Source organism: Mustela nivalis, assembly GCF_964662115.1.
Source record: "Mustela nivalis genome assembly, chromosome: 3".
Taxonomy (NCBI): domain Eukaryota; kingdom Metazoa; phylum Chordata; class Mammalia; order Carnivora; family Mustelidae; genus Mustela; species Mustela nivalis.
The window spans coordinates 174,710,313-174,732,738 of record NC_139022.1 but is presented as its reverse complement, the minus strand read 5'-3'; the positions used below and the strand labels follow the sequence as shown (position 1 = coordinate 174,732,738).

Sequence of the window (22,426 nt, the reverse complement as noted above, 5' to 3'; positions counted from 1 at the left end):
GGCCAGGAATGGGATGGGGGCAGGGAGCTGTCGGTCAAGGGAAAGGGGCAAGTTCTGTGCATGGCGGGAAGGATGGGAATCGCCGCTTCGTGGACGCGGGATGGTGAGAGGGAGCGTAACCGAGGATGAGAGCAGGTTTCTGCATGGTTACTTTTTTTTTTTTTTTTTTTTTATTTGACAGAGATCACAAGTAGGCAGAGATGCAGGCAGAGAGAGAGAAGGAAGCAGGCTCCCCATGGAGCAGAGAGCCTGATGCGGGGCTCCATCCCAGGACCCTGGGATCATGACCTGAGCTGAAGGCAGAGGCTTTAACCCACTGAGCCACCCCTACATGGTTACTTTTTAATTGGACTAAGTTTACGAGAGGAGGGAAGGTCGTTTCTGGTGGCAATGCTGCATTTTCAGTCCCTGCCTGGGACAGAAACCACTGTTCCGTCTCCCAATATCCATTCTCTCCTTCTATAGTAAAGAGACGTGCCATCCTGATTAAAAACATGTCCCAGCATCCCTGAGAGAGACAGACGGGCTTGTGGTGACCTCTGGCCGATGGCCCGTGAGCAGCAGTCATGGTGTTCTTCCGAAGGACGCCCCGGGAGGTGTGCTCTTCCATTCTGGAAGGATGGGGGCACGAAAGAGATTGACGTGACGGACCACGAAGTCCAGAGTGGGAAGCAGGAAAGGCCGGGGCCACAGGGCGAAAGTGGTCAGCTTAGAGGTCCGAGGGGGACGTCTCACGACTCAGAGACGTGGTTTACCACCAGGGGAACTTTCCAGCCTGCTTTCCGCTCCCCAGGAAGGAGCATTTGGCAGTGGCGGGAGGCAGTTTGGGTTGTCTCAGACGGGGATGAGGGCTCTACTGGCATTTCACGAGTTCGGAGCTTCTGACGTCTCGTCTCCGTCTACGGCGGAGATGCTGCTAAACGTCCCGTTGTGTACAGGAGGGCAAAGAGCTGCCCTGCCGCAAATGCCGGCGAGGGAGACGCGCACAGTGAACCTGCGGGGCGCGCCTGTTCTCATTCCTTCACCTACACACACACCCACACCCCTACACACCTACACACACCTACACACACCTACACACCTACACACACATACACACATACCTACACACATACCTACACACCTACACACATACCTACACACATAGACACACATGCACATACACACACACCTACACACACATGCACATATACACACATACACACCTACACACACATACATACCTACCATACCTACACACATACACACACACACACACCCCTATACCTACACACACATACACACATACCTACCATACCTACACACATAGACACACATGCACATACACACACACCTACACACACATGCACATATACACCCCTACACACCTACACACATACATACCTACCATACCTACACACATACACACACATGCACATACACATACACACACACACATATACACACATACACAGAACCCTACACACACACACCCCTACACAAACCCATACACACATACAGACATACTACACATGCATACACATACCTACACAGATACACACACACACACACACACACACACACACACACCACATGTGCCGTCTATAAGCCGATCAGAGCTCATCTACCTGGCCAAGCTCAGCCCACAGGCTGCCAGCCTGCTTCCTGGGAATTTAAAATTTGGATGTGGCCTTACCCTCTGTGTTGAGATTAACTGAGTCATAAAGAACACCAGGTCAAGGTTTTCTGCTGCATTACCTCTATGATTTAAACGTGAGTTATCATCATGTGTAATTTACAGTAAGGTTTATTGCAAGATGTTTTTTTCTTAAATTATGGACCCTCCAATCCATGACTTCCTTTTTGTCAGGTAGCAGTACATGTGAGGTCTTGAGCAAGAATCACTTTTTTTTTTAATTTTATTTATTTATTTGAGGGAGAATGAGTGAGAGAGAGCACGAGAAAAGAGAAGGTCAGAGGGAGAAGCAGACTCCCCAAGGACCTGGGAGCCCGACATGGGACTCGATCCTGGAAGTCCGGGATCATGACCTGAGCCGAAGGCAGTTGCTCAACCAACTGAGCCACCCAGGCGGCCCAAGAATCACTTTTTTTTTAAGCTAATATGCGATGTGATTGTCTCCAAAGACAGAACTGTGAGTGAGCCTTCAGTGGGAGAATCCCCAAACGAAAACGCGCTGTCTGTGACTGAGATTACTGGTTCTTAAAAATGACGGTTGGCCCGTGATGGGAGTACACGGACGCTGGCCCGTGATGTGAGTACACCGATCGGGTTGTGCCAGGCCACCGCCCAGCAAGCTGCAGCCGGAAGGCTACCTTCATTGTCGAGTTTGAACCCCAGCATTTCTTTTGAGTTCCTTTTAATAAAATTCTAGGATGGGCGAGCCCTTCAGCTTTTTGCTGTGGGGATTTTGCGGTACCACGTGCTGCTTGCGTCTTTGACTAAATCTGGGGAAACTCCGGACACTGCTTGCTGTGGGGACTGAGAATAAGCGCCACTCTGTCAGCTGCCTTCTCTCCTTGTCCTTCTTTTCTGGAGATGGTGATGTGGTGCAGAAATTGTGGGCACGTCTCAGTATCACCCACATCCATGCCCAAGATGACGATCCGTGTTCAAGGGCAGGCACGCTACTTAAGAGGTGTTATCCACTGGGTTGTGTCTTTGGAGGCTTTTCTCTGGAGGCTGGCGTCAGGGCACTTTATTATTTGATAAATAAGCAGAAATGGGAGCGTCAACTTCAGAGCTGCGGAGCCCTCGAGTCCCCTGTCCACACCACCTGTTCATCTTCGAGCCACAGCAGCAGAAAGGAGACACCTATTTCAGGATTCAGTTGTGGGTTCACAGGAGAAATGTCAAGCAGTTGCTTCCAGAATTCTCAGCCCCCTCCCTTTCCAAAGACAACCTTTGCTGTCAGCTGTGCGGTGCTCTGCGCCCTAGCATTGCCCCGGGGGTGCTTCTGGCAGGGTCAGGCTGGGCGGGTGGGAGGAGGCTGAGGGCTTTTGACGGCGTAGGAGACTGAGGATTTTGCTTTGGGGTTCAAGTCTCCACATTTAGCCTTACGAAAAAGGTCCCTGCACCCCACTGAAGAGAAGGGGAATTGTTCACAACTCGAGACACTGCCATGGGGAGCGGTCCCTCCCTGTTGCTAGCAAAGCTGTTGCTTATTCTTCTGCCTGTTTGTGGGTTGTTCCTTCTCGCTGGGTGGAGTTTCGCAAACCGGTTTGGGAGCGCTCTAACCGCGGACTACACCTCCACCATCTATCTAGCCCTCAGTTTCCTCTTTGTAGAAGCATGGCTCCCTGATTAGGTTTGGGGGAGCATCGAGTGGCATGAGGCTTACAGATCGCTCAGAATGGGAACCGGGACGTGGAAGGTAGCCCAGAAGTATTTGTCGAGTGGGGGAGAGAATCGGGAATTCAGAGCACATCATCGGCATTCCAGTCGAGCAGTTCTGTAACTTCCTGGGAAGACAAGGAGGACGTTCCTTTCCATGGTGTCTCTCCTGCTGTTCTTTGATCAATTCTGAATGCCTCAGGTGTGACTTGAGAGACCGTTTTGGAGGCAAAACTTGGTCGCAATGTTGAGGGCACCGGTCTTCCCTCCAGAAGGGCGTGGGGCCCTCCAGAAGCCATCCCTGCCCCTCACACCCACTTACAGGCTCGTACGGTTTCATAAATCCGAGCACGTGGGCTCAGGGAGAGCAGCCCGATCCACACTCCGATCCCAGGCCGCTGGGGGCTTAAACAAAGCGAACCTGCAGACTCAGCTCGGTCAGGAAGGGAACTCGATCACCCAGCCGCCCAGCAGACAGACTGGTGCACTTGTGCTTGTCCTGGCCGATGCCATGGACATCACCATGTGACACTGCGGCCAGCATCCTGGGGTGTGGGGACACTTGGTTGGCTGAGGAAAGCCCATAGCTTTTGTATTCAGTCAGAATGAAAACCCTGATAGGAGACTAGAGACCACAATGCTTTGTGTGTAGGACGACCCCTGCCGCCACGAAGAATGGGCAGATTCTCATGACTTCAACCTTTAGTTAGAAAACCATCTTTTAGGCTTGTCATCCCTGCTTTTCATCAGCGAATAAAGAAACGCAGATTAGTCCTGAAATGTTGCACGCTGGGTGGGGTCCCTGCACCTCGTAAAGCCACCGACGGGCGGATCCCCAGCCCCTTGCTCCCCGGCCAGCCGTGCGGGCAGGAACACCAGTGCGGGCTGGGAAGTCACGGGGACACTACCAGTATGCTCCTCATGACCACACGGCCTTCTGCGTCTGTCTCCTCGGCTCCAGTCTGCTGGGGAAAGAGCCGCTGCTTCCAGAGGTGCTTTCCAGACCTATCACCTTGGAGCCTCAGCTCACAGGACAAGGATGCTTATGGGAGTGAGTACAGGACATCTCTCCAAGTCAGGGCAGCTTTGACAATCCTGGGCACACAGGACTGAGCACATGGCCCTGCGGTGTTGCAGCTACCTGGATAGCTAGACGAGGCTGTGGCAAAAATCCCCCCCAAGTCAGAGTGTCAGTAGCAATAGAGCCTTCTCAGTCATGTTTGTCTGGTGTCGTGGGCTGCCGTTTTGCATCAGACTTGGGACCTGCGCTGATAGTAGCCATTACTGGGGACAGTGCTGGTCTCCAAAGCAGAGGAAACCAAGAACATGGTGAGCCCCAAGAGGGGCCGCTTCTAAGTTCTGTTCGGAACTGATCAGACTGAGACCATGGCCGAGCCTACGGTAAGTAGAGCGAGGAAAGAAAGGGCCAACACCTCCTTCAGGAAAACAAGTCCGCGCACTGCAAGTGTCTCCTGCACAGAGCAGTGCGTCTAGTCTTCTCTAGCCCGTGGCTTCATCCAAGGGTTGCATTTGTGAACATGAAGTTATCCGATTTTACTCCTTGCAGTCCTTCCTCAAGTCGATTTCCAACAAACTTATTTCTTGTGGCTCTCCTTCTGTCAGTAGTGTTAATCATGGGCATCCCCACCTTCCCTTCTTCTGGGGAGAAATCTTCTGGCCACCTGTATATCAAGGGGTTTTTTTGCCCCTGTTCCCCCCAGAAATCCAGGAGGGTGGCCAGTCTTTACACATCTTCTCCGCAGTATTTTCTCCACCCGGCTTCACCTGCTTCAGGCCGGATGGGTCCTTGCTCGTGGGCAGCTGTTCTTGGAAAGGCCGATCAGACCAGAATTCACACCACTGTGGAGCACTGACTTTTACTCTTATGTTGTGTGAGTGTGGGGGTTTGCGTGACGAGCTCTCCGGGTGATGCAGCCGCACCGGCGTTGAGTTGTGTTGTGCCCAGACCGGGTGGGTGCCCCGGCCTGGGAGGTGCCTGTGACCCCCCGGACCCCTCCTGCCATCTTGCTCTGGGCACTGTGTGCCGTGGACGGCCCTGCAGGCTGGCTGAGGGAACAGAGCACTGTGCCTCTTATCTTAGGACCTCCATAGTCTCCACCCGAGAATTGAAGATTTCTCTCTTATCAGTGATTTTTTTTTTCCCTCCAGAAGCTCTATTTTTGAGAATCGAATTGACAGTGGATGGTAAAAAGTTCAAGTTGAAAAGTATCCGTTTACCATCCCCCATGACTATAAACACAGTTTATACTTTGACTTGATTGGCCCTTTTGTTCTCCAGCTTCTCTGAACTCGGGAGTCATCCCATGAGAGCGACAATTTTATTTTTGTACCGTCTATTAATGATGTGTGCTCTAAAAAACTCTCCATCAACTCACGGAGCTGGCAAATCAGAACGCGTTCAAAGAGTGGTCCCAACTGTAAAGTTGGGAGACAGAAGTTCCATTTGGTCTTGACTCCCCAGTGAACATCAACCACCTCACTGCGTCCTTCTGAATGACACCGTATCTAGAGTGCCCCTTTTGGGGTAAAAAATGTTAACATTCACGTGAGACTGAATGTGACCAGGATTTGTAAAATGAGGCAGTGATATAAGAATGTAATGAAAGGACTTACCATTTTGTAAAAGGAAACAGCAGTTTATGATTGCATATTGATTTTAATTTGCACTAAGCTTTCCGGTTTTCCTAGACTGTGGAGCAAACAGGCGGGCTTTCCCTCTATACGCCAACACCGGCCGTTCATAGGGCGCACCAGATCTTCTGGTCTTTCTTCAACCTCCTCCCCTTACTGAAGTCACTCTTCAAGAACCAGCACAGGCTCAGTCTCCTCTTGCCATGGTCAAGATTCCAAGTGGTCACTCCTTCCTCATGGTCCTTCTGACAGTATTTGCCACCATGTCCCAGTGTGAGCACTTGGGCCCTTTTCTCTATGTGTGACCAAGTGTTCAACCCCAAAACACTGAGAAGTCAATTCTGGAAAGGGCAACCTGTGGTTCCAACAAATGCTCAGCATTCACGTGGACATGGAGACCTTCAGCTCTTCTGGCTAAAAAGGCAGGTTTTTTAGACAACCAAACTGAGACTCAAGAGCTGCAGTGACGTGGTCAGGGTGTTCTCGATAGTGGCTGAAAAAGGTCGGGAAGCCACGTCTTAGTCCATGTCGGTGGTGTTTCTACTACAAAGTGCAGCTGTGCTCTTTCATACATCCATTTCATGATGAAATGTTTGTAAAAATCCTGGAAAGATGAAACAAGACCTTTAAGGTTCTAAGAGCATTCAGTGTGTTCTGGTTAATTGATGTGAAACAGGATTTTTAAGGAGGAACCTGAAAGAAAGCAGCTCAATTTAACAACAGGAAACAGCAACAGTGGCAGTGGTTTCTAGAACATATTTTGGGGATGCGCTGATGATCGAGGTGGTGCCTGTTTTCTGAGACCAAGAGACATGAAGCTGGCTGCGAGAGAAATCCGAGCTGGGGAAGGTGTTGACGTATCTTCATGTCCAGGCAGGTGTTTTCTGAGTATAGTGTCCTCGGCATGTGCTCCTGAATGGACACTTTGTCCTTTCGTATGGGAGGCCAGTATTAAATGACATCATCTGTCTTAGCACCACATGTAACCCGGTGGCTGCTGAGGGATCTGGTGTCTTTCATTCTGATAGCTACTTTCTGTTGGGAGGAGAAACATTTATAACAATATCCCTTCTGTTTGTTACATTGGTTTGGCATCCTGATGTAACTGGATTGCATTTAAAATAAGAACAAACTAGAAATAAGAATCTTGAAAAAGAAAAAAATTTCCATCTTACAAAAGGAGCATGTCACTGTCTTCCTCTCCTTTGAAAAATTCAGCAGATTTAAATTGTTATTACATGCATGGCTTATTGAAGGCACCAAGGCATCACATGCGTTATCATATCTTAGCTCAAAATTTGGGTACCAGTCTTCTTTGCTTAAATTGGATTTTCCTATCAACCAAAATAATCTCCAGAATAGCATAAAAATAGAAAGTTATAATATCTGCTTTGTTTCATTGTATTTGAAACACCTTGGAGCTCAAAGTGTCCGACACTTTGATCAACAGGGCATTGGAATTTACTAACTCCATAGCTCTTCTATGAGGCACAATGTAAAGGAACAATTTCTAGGGGAAAAATTGCTAATGAATAATAATTGGAGGTTTAATAAAAGGATGTGTTGAAATAGACCCCTGAAGCCAGGGCCGTGATTTATCAGATAACCTTTGAATATGCCAGAATTAGACAGATTTTCTGTCATTAGACAGTCTTTTCTAGGAAGAGAAAGAAGTAGTAATGGTATGCATCAGTCAATCTAATGACAGCTTGATTGTCCAAAAATCCCCTGAAGGAATTTCTCCAGTGTACTTGGAGGGAGAGTGGAGCTGGGTTATATCCGGCATATTAAGCACTTACATTTGTGAGTTGCTTTCTGATAATTTGGCAGGGCACACAGCTACATTAGCAAAAAGCTGAAATATTAATGAAAATATTAACCTTGTCAGATTATGAATTGAGTTGAAATTTATCATGTGTGCCATAATATTGGGCTTTTTTTTTCTTCAGAGTATAGCATTTTGTAAGAAAAAAAAAGATAAAAGTGTATTGATTTACATATTTCAGTACAGGCTTTTAGTTGAGGCTTACCCTCTTGTCCAGTGCTGTCATCACCAAGAGGACATGTGCAGACCCCAAAGCACAGACCCCATTCATGAGCTCTAATCAGAGGTTCCGCTTTCTACCAGTGGTACCAGAACAGCATGGTAGTAAGGCAGCCTTAGGTTTCTTAAATTTGTCTGGTTGGCTGTTACTAAAATCTGAATTCCAGTCTAAATTCACACAGATTCTTGAACACTAAAAAAAGGGGGAAAAAAGAAAAGTTTGGCTTATACAGCATATATATATATACACATATATATGTATATATATATATATGTCTTATATTTTTGAAACTACCTATAAAAAGCCAGCCATTGGTCTGCATTTGAATCTAAAATAAAGATTATAATTTACATTTGGTCATTAAATGAAGCTATGGGCCTGAAAGAGAATTACTATATTGGATTCTTTTTTTGTTCATGGACTCTGTCCTTCAGGAAAGGCTAACTTTGGGATTTAGCCTATTCTTATGACAGAGTGTATGAGGAGGAGAGAAGATGCTTGGAAAGATCTCAACTGGGTTTATCCCAAGCAGACCCTGAGACAAGGATCGGCGTGGAGGCATTTAGTTGGGAGGTGGCTGCAGGTGGCAGAGTGGGGAAGTGGGTCCGGGAGGGAGGTCAGCTATTGGAAGGGGCCACCGGGGGCATCCAGGATTCAGACCTGCTGGAGACCCTCAGAGAGAAGCATGGAACATGCTCAGATCTTCCCACTGAGAGATGTGGGTGCAGAAGTCAGGGGATTTATCCATCAGTTCTCCGTCATTGGTTGAGACCCATGAAACTGTAAGGAACAAGCTGCAGGCATCCTCCAAGGAAGGCAGAGTGAGTATGGACAGGACAGCATCGGCCACCAGAAGCATGACTAGAAGTGAGTGTGAACAGTGAGAAAAGCTACTGATTGTTTTAAATCCTAGAGAAGACTTCACAGAATCCATGAACACACACAGGTAATGATCATAAAAGAATAGAGCAGAACTCTATAAGTTGAACATTATGTCCTGGTGAATTTTATTTTTTTCATGGCCCTTGACACATCTATCACCCATCAGAAAGAATACTAACTTCATTTTAATCAAATTAAGCCTATCACTAGATTTCTCTGTAGAAATACAGATTCCACTTGGATTTCTAAAAAGAGAGCCTATGTCCAGATTTATAATCTGTTATGTTGTACATTCTATCATGTTCTTTATTACTGTTTCAGAAGTTAAGAAATTTATAGTCAGTGTCTACTTGCTTTGATGATGACAGAGATTTGATGGCTTCTCAGAGCAATAGGCTTCCCTTGGCTCTGTCCAGGGTTGGTCTGTTCATGCTGAGAACATGAGCAGGTAGGCCTCCTGGTGATTGTGGACAGCAACTTCTCACATTCCTCACTAGCTTTCCCCTGTTTGTTGAGATAGATTTTAACATAGTGACTCCTTTATAATATTTGGTCTTATACGCAACTATCCAATACATCAATCGATAAATGGAAAGTGACCATCCCACACAGTATCCCTTGGTACATATAGTGTGCTCAGTCCTTGTGGAGATGGGTTTAAGTAAATGTTGTCTTAGTGGAACTCAGCCCCAAACTTTAAGGGACAAAGTCTATCTATCTTAAATACTTCCTTGGATATGTCATGTATTTTAATGACTTTTAGACTTCTCAAATATCTGTTGGTCACAAAGGCCAGCCCATGGAAGAATGCAAGATAAGTGGCAAATCTGTGTATTTGGGGGATGGGTGGCCAAAGATGAGATGGTGGACTAACTCTTGATATCAAGATTTTAAAAGGGTTTATCATTTATTTTAAGCATAAATCCATTATCTTTTCACATGGGTTCTTAGAGAGAGAACCAACTTGTATCACCACCAAGCCATCAGCCAAATAAACCAAATGCTCAATTTGTGCATAGTAAGGACACAGACTTTTTTCAAGTTCTAAAATTTGAACTTGTATTTTCATGTCATTACTAGTTTCTTGGTATTCTGAATTAATTCTAAATGGGTCCATTTTTCTGAGGCTATCTGTTTCTTTACTAAACCCAGTTACTTGATTTTTTTATTCCATTATTGAATTCCGTATTTTCTGTCCTCCTGGTGTTGCTTATCCTGGCCCCTAGCTGCATGCTGAGATGTCTCACAGAGTCGGGCATGCTTTCTGTTCTCAGCATTTTGCTTAAGTCCAAAATTTGAACTCACCTCCTCCTTTTAAACTAACATGGCATTGCTTTGTTGTTAGATTGTTAGTGAAAGTTGGAGAATAACAGAAGGGAAGTTGAGCTTAGGATAGGAATAAAATCAGAATGTAACTTCAAGTGGCTTCCAATGTTCACTGGCCATTTCCCAACATGGGGGAGCTTAGAATGTGCTCTTTCTCCTTAAATGCAGACTGTTGATATGAAACTAGTGTCTCTCCTGCCTCTGCATGAGTCTTTCACTCCTTCTCTCCATTCCCTGGCCCATAACCACAGTGTGATAGTCTTCCAGGGAGGAAAACCCAAGGCAATCACTACCCTTATTTTGCAGAATAGTCAAGTTTTCCTTTGTGTGAATATCACTAGTGTAGCTTGTGCCTAGGGCTGGTATTTGTGGTAAGAAGGGTCATTAATATGACTTTAAAACATGAGCACTATCTACCCAGGTCCCAAGGTTTCCAGGTCCCCACCCACCATGGTCATCACTGACAGTAAACAGAAGCTTTGAAATTAGATTTGTCTTTGATGTGTTCCAGATAAAATGTACGGTAGGTCACTCATTCATTCAAGAAATAACTCTAGAACAAATACTCTTTTCTGGGAACTTGCACAGGAGTTGAGCAATAAAGCAATGTATATGGTGCCTTTATTTCCTTTTCTGTCCCCAGTCTCTGTGAGTGGGAGGAACCACATTTGAAGATGTATCTCCAATGTCCACAGCAAAAATTATTATTTCCTCCTCTCAAAAAAATTTGAGAAGATATGTAGACTTGTTCATCCTCTCCCTGGAGACTGAAATATCTACAAAGTCTATTTGTTATATTAATTTAGCTACACCAGCTTTCTTTTCATTAAGGTTTTCATAATTTATCTCTTTTTTGTTATCTTATTTTCTGTAATGCTGTGTTTTTATATTTAAGATGTACTTATTGTGAATAGAGTTACATTTTGTCTTTTTAAAAATCCAACCTGGCAGTATTAGTCAAGTATTTGAAGTATTTAGTTCATTTACATTTAATGTAATCTCTGATCTAAAAAGCCAATAATAGCAATTTTATGACTTATACTCTGCTTGTTTCTCCTGTTTGAAGTTCTATTTGACTCTTCATTATGACTTACTTTGGGTTAATAAGAATTTCTGTCTCATTTTTATCTAACCTCTTTGTCATACATTCTTTCACTCTTTGTTCCTAAAGTAGAAATTATATCCATTTTTGACTTCCTGAATTCTACTATAAATTACTACCTTTGCCACTTCCCATATAATCCTAAGACCCCAGAATATTTTAAATCCACTTACTTCCACTTCACAGATTGTGTTAATGCCATTGTGGATTTCATTTCTGTTGTATTTGAGATCACCTAGGGCATTATTCTCATTATTTTGTAAAACTAATATTAATTTATATTTTCCCAGATATGTATATGGACATTTAACTTACTAAATATTTGGATTTTTCCATCTTATTTTTTAATTTTAATTAAATGGAAACTTCAATAAGAATTTAAGAAAATTAAGAACATAATTATTAAATTATCTTCTTAATCTCTTAAAATTGATTAATCTGATTAAAATTAAAATCTGATTAAAATTCCCTTTGCCATATCAGTATCAGCACTTATGTTATGACAACTGTTAGCACCTTGCCACCTACCTAACTGCCTCCTTTTGCAAAGAGATTGGTGATAGTACTAACCAAATAGAGGTGTTGTTTTGTTTTTTTGTTTCATTTGTTTCACATGAATAGCAGGAGCTCCTGGACTATTAGTTTCCCTTCTGACTTCCTACATCTCAAGCATGTAGCTTCCTGCAAACACTAGCCTGGTCCTCCAGCTTCATCTGATGGAAAGTGCACTGTGGCTGGGCTTGTTGCTGGATTATGAACCACATGGTAGCAAGGATGTTGACTCTTTTCTTCTTTGCATTCACTATTAGTGCTTATCATGGGGCCTGGCATTTAATGGAAAATGATGGATGTTTTCTGAATATGTGAATAAATTAATGAATGACAGAACAAATGACCAATACTCAGTTATGCCAGTTCTTGGTCAAACACTCTACCATGCACTGAGATCCCCCCATAGGTACCCACTCAGTTTCCTAATAGCTTTTCATCTGTTTTTTCTTTCCTGGAACAGGCTGGGGAGGGGCTGCAGTGAGGGCTTCGCATCTGCATTTGGATACCCTCCACACCTTCCCTCTGCTCCCTCAGTGGACGTTCTCAGCAGGCACTGAAATGACGTGCCCTAGGGCTTGACCCAAAGGGACACCGGCCCTGTAAACCTGGGAAAAAAGACTAGCTTCCCCTCCCCTGTGTTATATTACTTTGTCTGCATAAATGAATGGATAAATGGGTGAATGAATAAATGAGTGAATAAGAAGGGAAGAAAAAAGAGAAAATGGGGAAGACAGAGAAAATATTTCATTCAAGAAATGTTTTTCAGTCAACACTATTAATTGTTAAATGCACACCTGACTATGGTGTTTTCTATAATACATGAATGTGTTTTTTTAAGATTTATTTATTTTAGAGAGAGAGAATGCATGTGCATGAGCAGGAGGGGCCGAGGGAGAGGGAGAGAGACTCTCAAGCAGACTCTGTGCTGAGCGCAGAGCCCACTGTAGGGCTCGATCTCACGACCCTGAGATCATGACCTAAAACCAAGAATCAGAAGCTTAACTGACTGAACTACCCAGGCACCACTAAAATAATTTAATGTTTAAAATAACTAAGGATGACCACAGAGTTTCAAAGATTCCTCTTCTTTGATACTTTTTCTCAAAAACAGTATTGCAAATGTCACTCTAAAATAGGTAGATATTAAAATAAGTGTAATGTTACATGCCACTGTTGCTGTGTCTAAAGACCAAAAATAAAAGAAAGGCTCATAATTTATCATTTCCATGGGTTCCACCTGTAGTCTTTTATGCATGACATTTTACAGATGCTATTTCTGCCTCTGTCCCTTTATAATAGTTTAGAATCACTAAAAGGGATTGTGTGGTCATCACAGAGGAAATGAAATATTTGAAAATATTTGGCTATCTTATTTCAGAAGTACGGAATATTTGTTGACTTTCTGAAATGCAATAAAGCTTTTACTTTATCTCCCAAATGAACAGGCAGGCAAAAATGAGTATTTTCTATCTTCGACTCTCCATAGGTTTCCGGCATTTTTATATCATTTCTGCTTTACTGTGTAAAAACCGGAGTAGATAAATAGTATCCTTGGAGGAAGTATCTTTGCTTTCCTTTATTCTCCACTCTGAAGGACACATACTTAGAACTCCGTAAATAATAAATAATATAACACATGCTGACCTTAGAAATGTTGGGTTTTTTCAACATGTCCTTCTACTCCCCCTGTTTTAACTTGCTGGAAAGAGTTGTCCACTTGGCCCCAGTGCAGATCCGCGATGCTCTCAGAGATGACTTGGATGTCACCGTAATGATGTAAAACGTCCGTCTTCCTCCCACACCCTCTCTCAGGAGCGGCTCCTGCTCTCCCTGCTGCCGGCGCACATAGCCATGGAGATGAAAGCCGAGATCATCCAGAGGCTGCAGGGCCCCAAAGCCGGCCAAATGGAAAACACAAACAACTTTCACAACCTGTATGTCAAGCGACACACCAACGTGAGGTACGCTGCTCTGTTCTTGTCCCTCCGCATGTCCCGGGAGCCGCTCGCCAGCCCGGGAGCTCACGTCTCACAAAACCCTGTCTCCTCCGCAACTGTGAACGGAGTCTCTGCCCCCCGCCCCGACCCCCTCCCTGCTGCTGCCCCTCGGGGCCTTCACAGAAAGATAAGGAAGTAGAATCTTCTTCACTTTACTGGGTTCTGTTGTCCGTTATGGCCCTGCTTTCTACGGCTGACCCTCTGTCCCAAAGGAGGGAGGAGCGGTTGGCGGGTCCTTATCCTTATCCCGGAGCCCAGGACCCGCGACTCTGTAGTACGATGGGCTCTTGAGGCAAGACCTGACTCCTCCGGAGGGACTTGGGGGCCAGGGCCTCGGCGAAGTGAGCACTCCCTGACCGTCAGGAATGATGGGTGTCCGGGGTATGGCCAACCAGTGACCAGTGTCACGGGGGACTGATGTGCCCCTTGGTGAATAGTGCAAGTCCCTGCTTTCCGTTCTGCCATAGTCCCGTCTGCTTCTCAGGGAGCCCTTCTAGAATCACAGTACGTGAAACACGTGCTATCAGCCTGCGACTGAGATCCGGAAAGAGAACCCTGTGGGGCCTCCTTCTCCCCAGCACTCCTCCAGGGAGGAGGCGTGCGCGCCCTCACTTGGGCGTGGGGGGCGTTTCCTCCCCTGCTGCCACCTCCCGGCTGCAGAATGCAGCCCCTGCAGGCCCGGGTGCCTGGCCCCTCACTGTTCCCCAAGCCCCCCAAGCCTCATGCCACTTCTTTGCGGGCTTCTCCTTGCATCCATGCAGCTATGGTGCAGTAGTGCTTTCTTTCTTGCCGGGTTCTCTCGCTAAGTACCTCGTGCATCTGGCCTCATGCATTCCGCCTTGTCATTACTCATCCTGTTCACTAGTTCGGGAGCCACAACCACAAACGTAACTGCAACGGGCTGAGCACTGGCTCCTTGCCCTTTTGCTCTCCAGCCTGGGTCCTTTCCAGTGCACGATCCAAGCTTCCAGTCTGGTTGCTGCAAGTCAAGGGTTTTTGAAGTTTATTAATAAGAAACACATTTGACTAGGCTTTGCCACTGCAATTTAACTACATTGCTAAGACACATCTCATTTTGACCCCAGATTTTAGGAAAGGTGTGTGGAGCTGGTGATATGGCCCAGGCATGTCCAAGCATGCACAGAGCTAAATATATGATGAGAAATGCAGACTGGGAAAGCAGTAATGAAAAAAAGCTGCTTATCACTGAGCACTAAGGAAGCAGCGGCTAAATGGAGAATCGGGGGTAAAAAAAATAATAATAATAAAATTAAATTTTATCATTTTGAGGAATTTAAAAAAATGAGTGTATTACAAGAACAGCCACACCTGTTAAGGAGTAAAACTATTTAAAACACTAGCCTGCTTTCAGGTTTTTAAGCATTTCACTTAAAGAATTAAAGAGGAAACATTCTTACGGTATCCCACAAGGTGTATTTTACTAGAAATTTCCCTTTCCAGCCTTAGCTGTCTGAAAAATCAGCAATATCCCTCCTAATTGAGGAAAGAGTTCATGTAAAGATGAACACAGCCGTATCTAAACAGAGTCCTGGAATATCTTCCAGTCTCTGTGAAATGACCCAGGATCAAAGAGCCTGATCAAAATGAAACCACTGGCCTCAGGCAGGTGACAAAGGCTCCCGGTGCTGTCTGTGTCAGCTACCAATTTGTACGGCACAAAGGACCCCAAAACCCAGTGGCTTCAGACAACAGTAAACATCATCTCGCAGTTTCTGTCTGTCACACTTTGAGAGCTGCTTCTCCTGGTGGTTCTGACTTACCGTCTTTGATACAGATTGAGGCCTGGTGTCGGGAGGGCTGCTGGGGGACCTGACTTCAAGGCCGCTCCTCACGTGGTTTGCAGGGGCCTGACTGCTGGCTGGAGGCTGCAGGCCGTCCTTGCTGAGCTACTGCTCACAGGTGGCTAGAGGGACCTCCCAGCATGGGAGCTCACTTCCCCAGAGCAAGGATCCAGGACAGGGCCATGGGCAACAGCAGTTCGTCTATGACCCAGGCTTGCAAAGTCATTGTCGTAATTCCTGCAGCATCCTCCTGGGGACGCAGATCAGCCCCACCCCAGGGGAGGGTGGACAGTTCAAGAGTAAGTCCCAGGAGGTGAGGGTCTCTCTGGGGCCATCTTGGAAGCTGACTTCCACGCTGTCAAGACAAGGGATTGGAGAAGCGCCTTCAGAGATCATTTAGAATATGTTTGCTGCGTTCAAGAACACTGAAAAGTAAAAAATCAATTTAAAAAATTCGATGAAAAAAAATTCAAAACTATAGTTGGGAACGCTAAAGTAACTTCAATACCTAAAGTTAAAAATGTAAAAGCATACATAAATCACATGATGTACCAACTGTTTTTATAAGAAATACGAAAACACGACTTTTTCATCTTGGACAGGATAAGCAGAAGCCAAGAAGCAGGCATGGTAAATGGATATTGTGGCGAGTCCAGTCAATACCTGAGCAGTTTTGAGGGGTTTTTTGGATAATAATTCTCATTAGGACTGTGGACAGTAAAGATCTGTTCATTCTTAGTTCTGCTTTGGCCATTCATTCATTCAAAAAAAAAATGGTTATTCTCCGTTAATGACATATCCTAGCTCTTTACTCTTCTGAGGGTGCTAATAATGTGTATAATGATGAGGAGGAAGGGAGGAATTTCTAGAAGGGAAGTACTTCCTGAATCTTCAGCATCTTCCTCTGAATCCTGCCGATAGTAGGGAAACATTCACAAACCCATCCCGTCTTTGAAAATAAGCACAGGTCCCGCACTCCAATGCCACCGTCCAATTCTGAGACTGGCCCTCTCTCGCTTTCAAAGCCAAGATTCTAGAAAGGTGGTTCCTCCCTCTCTGACTGGTCTTCCCTGTTTTCCCTCCCTCCTCAAACCCTCACCCTCTGCCGTCCACCTCCATCCACCATGGCACAGAGCTCATGCCGGCTCAGGTCACCACCAGCTGCCGTGCTCCCAGATCTGAGTCTGACTTAGCCTCTGCATCCTTCTTTCTGATAGCTCGGTGTGGTTGGCCAGCTGACCTTGCCCTCCTGGTTTAAGAATTCTCCCTCGCTGTGGACTCCCTGACATCTTACCCCTCTCTCTTCTTACCATGTCCTTTGCCATTTTCTCTTCCCTAAATCTGGCCTCTCTGTAAATGAGTGTTTTCAGAGTTTTCTCCTACCTCCGCTCTGGTCTCTCCACTTCTCATTCAGGACTTCAGTTACCATCTGTGGGATACCAAGGCGCAGAACTCAGCCAGGGCACCTGGAGGGCACAGTTGGTTGAGCGTCTGACTCTTGATTTCAGCTCAGGTCATAACCTCGTGGGTCAGGTGATTGAGCCTTGCACTGGGCTCCATGCTGAGTGTGGGGTTCACTTGAGCTTCTCTCTCTCCCGCTCCCTCTGTCCCTACATCCCCTCACACTCTGTCTTGTTCTGTCAAATAAATATTTTTTACAAGATGCAGAATTCAACCATAGCTTCCATACTCGCTCACCTAATGTGTCTCTTCCTCTTAGATGCTCCACCAACACCACCATCAAACTCAACCCAACCAGAGTTGAACTAGTCATCTTCCCCTCCAAGCTTGCTTTGACTTGTTCAGAGCTAGGTTTGAGCCCCCTTCTCAGCCGGAAACTGGGTCTTCCTCCTTGTCGCCCCCTCCCTTAGACACACTGCCCGCCGTGTCTGATCGCGAAGCACGCCTGATTCATCCTTCCTGCACTTCTCCCATATCTGTCCAGTTCTCTCCATTTCGCCTGGCAATACCTTCCACATGGGCCTTCTGGATAAAAGGGCTATGATTCTAACTGACCTGCCTGCCTCCAGGTTACTGTGGCCAGAGGGATCTTTCTAAGATGGTCAATGGTCAGATCTAGGTCGGGTACGTGCGTGATCCCAGAGAGCACCCTGCTTCCTTTCCTGTAACCCTTTGCACATTGCATCACCATGACCTGTTTACGTCCTCAGTCTCCTGGCTGCCGAGTAATTTTTGGACCATCGTAGGACATTTAGCCAGCCTACCTGGGGGCGGGGGTGGCTTTACCCACTCCAGGGTTGGACCACAGGAAACACGGTGGAGGTTGTCAGCTGCCCATCTAGCTGCACATTCTCCCTCCCAGTGCTGCCTCGGATCAGACACACTCTCTAAACTTTTTCCTCTTGGACCAGGCGCAGCATCTGTGATCTGTGCTGCTAAAGGGTACTGTGGGGGAGCAGAGAAGGTTTGATGGCACCATCTGAACAGAATGGAGGGTGTGGAAGCCCCTGCAGCCCTGGTTTTCTTGGGCCAGAGGGTTCTCCCCCAGCTTTTGTCATCAACAGAGAACCAAGTCTTTCCTTCAAGATGAAGCCACCAACCTCATGCTTGGCCCAGCGAACGAGTTCGGCCAACAGCAGAGAGCCAGTTGTTTCCTGCCCAAGATCGGGCTGGCCGCTGCCACGTTCCTTTTTTTACTGTGGCAAAATATACATAACATAGCGTGGCACAGTTTTAGCCGTGTTTAATTGTCTGTGCAGCAGCGTCCGCGGCTTCCCTCCCGCCGCCAGCCGCCGGCACCCACCCTTCTGGTTCCTGGCCCCGCGGTCCGACGGCGCTGGGTATCCCGTGTGAGCGGACTCCCACAGCCTCTGTCCTCCTGGGCCTGGTTCATTGCACGCAGCGGTGCGTCTTCAAGCTTCATCCGCATTGCCTCATGTGGAAGAATGCCCTCTCTCTTGAAGACTGTATAATATTTCATTGTAGGGATTTCTTTTATCCCTATTTCTCTATCCATCCGTCAGTTAGTGAACATCTGGGCTGTTTCTACCTTTAGATGATTGTGAATAATGCTGCTGAAAACATGGGGTACAAATAGTGGTTTGAGCCCGTGCCTCCAATCTTTGGGTTGTTTTCCCAGCAGGGAACTCAGAGGGCCATCTGGGAATCCTGTTTCTTTTGCTGAAGAACCACCGTACTGTTTGCGAGAGTGGCCGCACCATTTTCCATTCCTACCAGCAATGCACAAGGCTCCGATTTCTCCGCACCCTTGATAACATCTGTTACTTCCCAGTTCTCTGATAAGGGCCATTCCAATGGGTATGAAGTAGCAGTCAGTTTTGTCTCAGGGTCTGTCTTAAACCCTGTTATCTGAATTCCCAACTGCCAGCAGGAATTTTAGGCTTCTTTGTGAGGCCTTTGTACAAATCAGAAGCATGTCGTTGTATGGAAAAGTGATATCGCACATCCTGGGGCCTGTTTCCCCATCCTGACCCTTGAAGGTTAACGAAATACAGACACAACTCAGAGAAATCTGACATCTGTCCCACTAGCATGTTTGTCGCATGGAGGGGAGCTTTCCCAGGCGCGTCACCCGCTAACCCGCTAACCCCCCAACACACACACACACTTGTTAACACGGTGGTTGGACGTTGCTGGAGTCCTTCCTTACTTTCTTAACTCCACCCCCCCCCCAACAACACTCTGAGTTTGAGGGAGACGTACTGTGTCTGCTTCATCCTGGCAAGGAGTAAGTCATCCAAAACCTTTTGTTAAGTACTCTTTCTTTTAAGAAGATTGTTAGTCTCTCTTCGAGTCAGTAAAAACAGAATTTGCTTTTATTATTTTGTTTCCTTTAGAAATTTCTATAAAGTCAATGCATGTAACAGTGCAAACAGAGGCATAGGCCACGGATACCTGAATTCTAGCAGTGTGATGAACTCTCAGAAGGAATACCGCGCAAGCCAGGGAGGGAGGCGGGACTGTCCATCAGGGAATAAAGGTCATCAGTTAGAATGGACAGAGTGCATCATGTGATTTTTTTCTTCTCCAATTTTAATTATAAAAACAGCATTAAACAAAAAAACGTTTTTAATAGGAAAGCTTGGCAAAATGTGTATTTGTTTCCTATCTGGGGAAATGACATTTTTCTTGTAAGACACAAATATAAATGTAAAAAACTATATACTCTTTTAAGGGGAAAAAAAAGTATCATAACTTGTTAACAAACACGAGCTTGCAAACACTGTTCCCCTTTTGCCACAGCATCCTGTACGCTGACATCGTAGGCTTCACCCGGCTGGCCAGTGACTGCTCTCCGGGAGAACTCGTCCACATGCTGAACGAGCTCTTTGGAAAGTTCGACCAAATTGCAAAGGTGAGTCGTAGTGAGTCCCTTCTGCATTGAGGCTTTCTAGACTCTTGGCTTCCTTTTTCTCTGGTCCTTATCAATTCGTTGTTTTTCATAGAGCTCCACTTAGAACTGGTGTTTATAGATTTGTACGGTTTATTGGCTATCGGGCTCTGATGAGTCTCACTTCTCGGGGATGAGAAATGTCAGAGCGTATAATTAGCACATGATTGCGTCTATTTTTAAAATTTCTGCTTATAGAGAACTCAGCGCACATAGAGTAAATACACTCAAGATGGTGAGTTTAAGATGAACAGCCTCTGCCCAGGGCTTTTCTAAGATCCTGTTTTTAGGCATTTCCATGTCAGCTGTTGGAAACAAGACTGCCTCTCCTCCAGCCGTAACTGTTCATGTATCAGCCCCCGGGGAGAACCCCTAAAATAGGATGCATATTTCCCATCTCAGCCCTTTGCTTACTGCTGTCTCATTAATATCCACTGACCCTTGTGCCCCTTGAACAGAAACGTGAGTTCTGTATTTGCCGTGCATACGCACACATGGAGAGGACATGGTGAGAGGCAATCTAAAACCCTACAAGAACCTGCATATTTACTGGAACCCTGAGGGTTACTGGTGGGAAGAGCGATAACAGTTACTTCCTCCCTTGGCAGCCCTTTACTTCCACCGCATAAAGCATTACTGGTCAGCCTCATGCTTTCTTTGAATTATTTCCAGCAAAAAATACTTCATTATGCTGATTAAAATGAATTATTTATATATGGAAGAGAGAGTTGGTCCCAAATTTAGTTCCCTGCAAGATTCCTCTCACTTTTAAACCATACAGAACATTTCCAAGCAAGCCTCTTAGGAATAGACGTGACTTGCTGATGTTCACAGGGTCACCCCTGCGTCAGGCTCCCCCGGAGGTGCCTTCTGCTGCCAGCCTGACCATGAGGGATCTCACTGGGTGTTTTTTTTTAAAAAGCTGTTAGAGTATAGCACAGCTTTCTTCCCCTTACCAAATCAAAGGGAGAGGTTGAGGTTTTTTGGGTGTTCATGTTTAGAAAAATATGATTTAAAGCTTAAATAATGTCTTCAAAGTTTGAATTAATAAAGTGTCACTTTTGTCACATTAGGAAGAAACATCCCAATCTTGGCAGGTAACAGCATAGCTCTAGCATTTACATGCCATTCTCCCTCTGGGCAAGTCTCAGTGTCTGAATGTGCCCTGTTTATAAAGACACCAGTCATATTGGATTCGTGACCCACCCTAGTCCTGTAGGACCTCATCTTAACTAATTATATCTGCAGGGAGGCCAAGTTTACACTCTGCCGGTGTTAGGACTTCAGCATGTGAATTTGGGGAAGACAAAGTTCATTGCGCGTAACAGAGATACTTAGTGTGACCTGTTCCTCTCTGATGGTTTGAACGAAGGGCTGTCCAGGCAGTATCCGATTCGAGCCTAGGATGGCGAGGTCCACCCAGTGTTACTATAGAGAGAACGTGTTTAGGAAACCAGTTCGTGGCTCATGGTTAAACGACGTGGCGGTGGACATGATCGTAAGCAAACAGCTCAGATGATTGAGTGAATTTTGCATACAGCACATAACTAAACTAAGAATTCAACATCATGCTTTTATTTTTTAATCTTTTAAACTGCTTTATTGAGGTATAATTGACGTGGGAAAAACTACATATTTAATCTATAAACTGTAATGACCTTGAAGATAAGCATATACCTATGAGCTATCAGTGTAATCTATGTTATAAATGTATCCACCACGTGCAAAGGTGTCCTCTCTGCCCTCATGATTTATTTATTATTAATGATGATGTGATTAAAACACCTAACATAAGCTCTACCTTCTTAGCACATTCTGGAGTGTATGGTACAGCATTGTTAACAGGCACTGTGCTATCTATACCGTAGGTCTCCCGCACTTACTCATCTTACATAAAACTGTCTGCACTTTTACCCATACCCCCCAGTGCCCCCTTCCCTCAGGCCTGGCATCCACCAGTCTACTCTCTGCTTCTGTGGATTTGGCTATTCTAGATTCCTCATAGCAGTGAGATCATGCAGTGTCTATCTTCTGGATGACCTGAATAAAGTCAGGCTTATTTCACTTAGCAAACTGAGTTCAAAAGCGCATTTAAAGGACTGTACCCAATGACCAACTGGGATTTATTTCTGGGATACAAGGTTGGTTCAACACACGACTCAATCGACATGACAGACCACAGTCACGGAATGAAGGCTAGAAATTACATGATCAGTAGATACAGAGATAGCATTTGATAAAATTAAAGACCCTGTCATGATAAAAACTCTTAACTGATAACATATAGAAGAAACTTACCTCAACAAAATAAAGGCATATATAAAAAGCCCATAGCTAACATTATAGTTGATGGAGGAAAACTGAG

At 45.6% G+C, this 22,426-nt stretch overlaps 1 protein-coding gene across 1 annotated transcript in view; it reads left to right on the top strand.

Moving 5' to 3' along the window:
* ADCY2 (adenylate cyclase 2) overlaps window positions 1–22,426 on the top strand; it is a 406,568-nt gene that overhangs the window by 263,938 nt on the left and 120,204 nt on the right. The window contains exons 5-6 of the mRNA XM_082723386.1: window positions 13,703–13,851; window positions 19,914–20,025. Of these exons, the coding sequence (XP_082579512.1) occupies window positions 13,703–13,851; window positions 19,914–20,025 (261 nt within the window). The remainder of the gene's footprint in view (window positions 1–13,702; window positions 13,852–19,913; window positions 20,026–22,426) is intronic.